The following is a 4,370-nucleotide window of genomic DNA, read 5'->3' as shown; positions in this document are numbered from 1 at the left end:
TTTCTATGCTGGAATAATCTCAACAGCTCACTGCTCACCGCTTTTGATGGACAAGCATGCAACTAGTTCTACTATTTCATAAGGGTAACTCTCACTGAGTAGAATGGCACCAGTTAGGGGTGCCAATGTGACTCCTGACTTATCATATCTTGTTGGTCGGAAGGGACACACACACCAGTGTGTACGAAATGGCTGACAATAGAACCATTGAAGCACAATTTCCCTCCTTTTGTGGAGGAAGCTGAGACACTTCCCACTCTAAATAGGAGGAATTGGGCAACCAAGAAAGGCTCACCAATGAGAAACATATGGACAACAAGGAAAAATCACACTACTTTATTGGCAACATCTAAAACTTCGAAATAAGGAAACATCAAAAACAAGTAAAGATGGAAACATCTCTATAGTTGTTTTATCTAATAATGTATTTGATTTTTATCTCATATATTTTGTAATTAAAAATGTATAAAAGGAATGTTTGCATTGTTTATAAAATGCTCATCTTTCCCTCATAATAAGATGATGACATTGTTTTCAAGAACATCATATTATTCTCTCCCTTTCTAAATCTTCTTAGATCTCCATGTAGATCAATAGTACTACTTAGTAGTGTGCCAAAAAAATCACTGACAGAGATGGAAAACGGGGATGAGTATACTGCTGTATAATACATGTCAAATAAGGGCCCCGAGTGTGGCTTTTACTGATGCTTATCTAAATTTAAAATGGATAGAGTTCTTTATGCAGGCCAGCATAAATCAAATATACATTGACAGGGTAAGAAGCAGGAATTCGAATCGTTATGGACAACGGAGCAGTTATGAAGATAAATCGACACGAGGAAGAAGCCTAGACGTTCCTGTAGTTAACCGTGAGCTATCTGTTGGTAAAGATATGAAGCATGATAGAAGATAACACGATATTGTATTAAAACGATACACAAATTTCATATCTCTTGCTCCTGCGCCCATTGTCTAAGCTCGACTTATCCAAAGGATAATGACAAGGGGAATCGCAAATCAGGACTGCTTAGGTTCTGCTGATGCTGGGTGGTGGAATGTGTTGCCTCAGGATTTGCAGGAGGAAGTTTTGGCTTGGTCGCCAGCGGATTCGCTTCCTACATATAGAAGGGTGTGCAGGGAATGGAACGCCCTCCTTTCATCTAGCAAATTCCTAAGTGGCTTATGGGTTAACGCGCCTATTAACAGGAAGCCATGGCTAATTCTGTTGCCTATCTCCTCCAGAGAGCGTTGTCAGGCTTATTGTTTCTATAGAGGAACTTGGGAGCCCAGCTTCTCCCTTTCTTTCATATCTGGAGATGATTATGATGAATTTTTACCTTCGCAAAGATCAGCTGCGGGCAGGTTACTAGTAGCGATGGGAGCTTCCTTGTACGTTTGCAATCCTCACGGGGGAACGTCCACCAAACTACCACCCCGGACATCTACACACATTATTGACACAAGCTTAATAATAAGCACTGCAAATGATAATAATAATAATAGGCTGGAAATCTACAATGCGGTTGTCTTCGGACGGATAAGCGGCACAAATACAGAGATAGTTGAAATATACGATTCCTCTGTAAAAGCATGGACGATATTTGGACAGATTCCAATTGATCCGTCTATAACCTATCATACGATATTCTGTGACGGTTATTTTTATTGTTTCTGCATGCATCTCTGGATACCCAAGATGCTGGTTTTCTCCATCCAAGGTGGAGGAGAATTGCGAATGTACGACATAGCACCATTGCAGGATATCCCTTTGAACAATTTGAACGATACCTTTGAAATGTTCTCCCTTGTCACCTGTGGGTCGCGGGTTCTGTTGGTGTTAGCCCAGCCTGAGCCGAATGGGTTGATTATTTGGGAATTTCGTCGAAATTCTTCACCGTTGTGGGAGGAGATTGACCGGATGCCTCCAGATATAAGGGAGCGACTTCCAACGGTTTATGGCATCTTGTGTCAAGGAATGGGTGATTGCATTTGCTTCATATCAATATATCGAAGGACTGCGATCGTTTGCGTTTACTATTTAGATTCAAAATTATGGAAATGGCTTCCAAGCTGTGAATTAGACTGGAATTACCGTTATGCCATCGGTTGCTTGGCCTTTCAACCGAGGCCCTATCTGAAGGTCACGTGAAGCAAAGAATGGCAGGGATTCATGAGATTCACTCGTCAATTCAGTTAACATAAGACGTCAGTGCTGAAGGATCAAATTAATCCCACTTTTATGGGATTCTACCATCTTTTAACAAGAGAATAAATATGCTTGTTTTAGTTTTGGTTATCAATTTTCATCACTTTCGTGAAGAGTACTAAGTTTTCTAATCGTGAAGAAATCACGTCTGAGAAAAAGTTGCAGTATTAATCATAATCAGGAGCGTTAGGTCAGTCCATTGCGCCGCAATGGAAGTTTCACAATCTATATTCGTATTATATTAGGACTTTTGTTTGAAAAACGGCGAGTGTAGCCAATTTCATATCAGAATGAGATTTCATTTTTTTTTTCCCCTTAATAGGGGGTTAATGTGGCTTCCTATAAATGAGCTTAATTTTTTAAGATGTAATTATGGATAAATATTAATATCATTGTTTAAAATTTATTTTTTCATAAATTTTTACAGTTAAGATTTTTTTCATCATTTATAGCAGGGTGTAATAATAATGTATTTATAAATTAACATGGTTAATCTTATTTTCTTTTAAATTTCGTTTTATTAGCTTTAAAATGTTACATTTAAATTTACTTTTCATCAATTAAAATAACCTTCTCCATGATTGTCATTTATTTGGCATAGGGATAGGGTTGGAGTTGTTTTTTTCACACTGGATGAACCCATAATCTAAATATAAATTTAGTAAAATTCATTTGCTTTCCAATTCCTTAAATTTAGCTAAATTCTCATTAAATTCATCTACTTTTCAATTCTTCACTTTTAGCAAAATTCTCATTCAATTCATCTACCTTTCAATTCTTCACTGTCCTGCCGGGTTGTGAAATCATAAATCTTTTCCTCTTATCTCTTCAAAGTGGTTTTTCATATCTGATAGCTGAGCTACTAGACAGGCCTGCTGTGCTGCGTTGATCGTGAACAATTGCCAATTTCTGGCGAAAGATTATCTGCTGCTGGGCCTTTTTGTTGAGTTCTACTAATTATGGATTGACATTCAGATGTTCAATCCTCCTCTGTAGCTATTGACATTCAGATGTTCAATCCTCCTCTGTAGCTCTTGAATCTGGGCATCTCTGGCCTGTGTGTCTACAACCTCTTGTTGTTGGGCTGAAGTGGGTAGATATTTCTTGGAGTTTGCAACCACCCGGTTATTAGGCATCAAAATGCATTGCCTGTAAACCAGTAGTCCATATATGGGAAATTAACTAGTTTCACATGCATAACATGCTAACCATGTAACTCATTCATGTGGTCATACATTTCGAAATATTCATATGCTCAACATAAATATTCAAGATAACTTCAATTTTTGTTTATTTATTTATTATCTATTCTCTCTCTAAATTAGACTGGACTAAAGAATATTTTACAGTCCTAATATATATGTTTTATCATTATTTTTGCATGTTAATAATTTATCTCTCTATTATATTTTGTTACATTTGGTAAGTCAATTGTGGCCGAAGTAAAAGTGGTAAAAACTGGGCATATTTTGGCCCAATTATAAGCTTCAAGATTGTAAATACAAAAATTGGAATGTTTGGTTGTGTGGGAATTAAGGCGTTCAATAATTGGAATGTTTGATTTTATTGATTTTATGGGAATTAAGGTCCTCAATATTATTTTTTCTTCAGGTTTGTCTTTTGAAAAGATTGTCTTGGCAGAAAAATCACTTCTCATTTCACAATAAAAATATTTTGTAAATATGTATATTTTTTAACACATTTTGACTTACTAAAATTACATAAAAATAAAAACTAAACGAAATAAATAAAATTAATAATTAAATCAACTTAGATCTATCTTAACTCCAGATCTATCATCAACTTTTGAGATGGATCAATTCTCTTGAGGTGCAAACTTTTGTTGAAGTTGTGCACTCACAAAAAAAGGTTTGCAGCTCGAGAGATTTGTTCCTTTTGGACGCTTGAAAGATACAAAGTTAAGATAAATCTAAGCTAGTTTCATATTTATGTTTGTTAATTTTTTGTTACCTACAAATAGTCCTAGTTAATTACATTACTTCCATAAAGTTATCATCTTGAAACTTAGTCATTTTTTTAGGATTTTCTCAATTAGATGAGGTTTTCTTATTATACTTTCTTAGAATTACTTATTTAAATAATTCAAATATTGGACATTTCTATTTATATTTTAGTTTAATTTTGTCCACATAAAATCAAAT

The 4,370-nt window shown here is 35.5% G+C and overlaps 1 protein-coding gene across 1 annotated transcript; it reads left to right on the top strand.

Annotated features, from left to right (window-relative positions):
* The first annotated feature begins 999 nt into the window (after positions 1-999).
* Positions 1,000-2,151, top strand: LOC149177663 (F-box/kelch-repeat protein At5g15710-like). Its single transcript, XM_089421830.1, has one exon. The coding sequence runs from the start codon at positions 1,000-1,002 to the stop codon at positions 2,149-2,151; it is 1,152 nt and encodes a 383-aa protein (XP_089277956.1).
* Positions 2,152-4,370: the final 2,219 nt, after the last annotated feature.

Source organism: Pinus tabuliformis, chromosome 4_1, assembly GCF_031772625.1.
Source record: "Pinus tabuliformis cultivar Carrire ecotype Pingquan chromosome 4_1, CPIR1, whole genome shotgun sequence".
NCBI classification, from domain to species: domain Eukaryota; kingdom Viridiplantae; phylum Streptophyta; class Pinopsida; order Pinales; family Pinaceae; genus Pinus; species Pinus tabuliformis.
This window is presented reverse-complemented; position numbering and strand designations above follow the sequence as displayed.

Coding starts and splice junctions, on each gene's coding strand:
- LOC149177663 (XM_089421830.1), top strand. CDS start 1,000: ATGACAAGGGGAATCGCAAATCAGGACTGCTTAGGTTCTGCTGATGCT.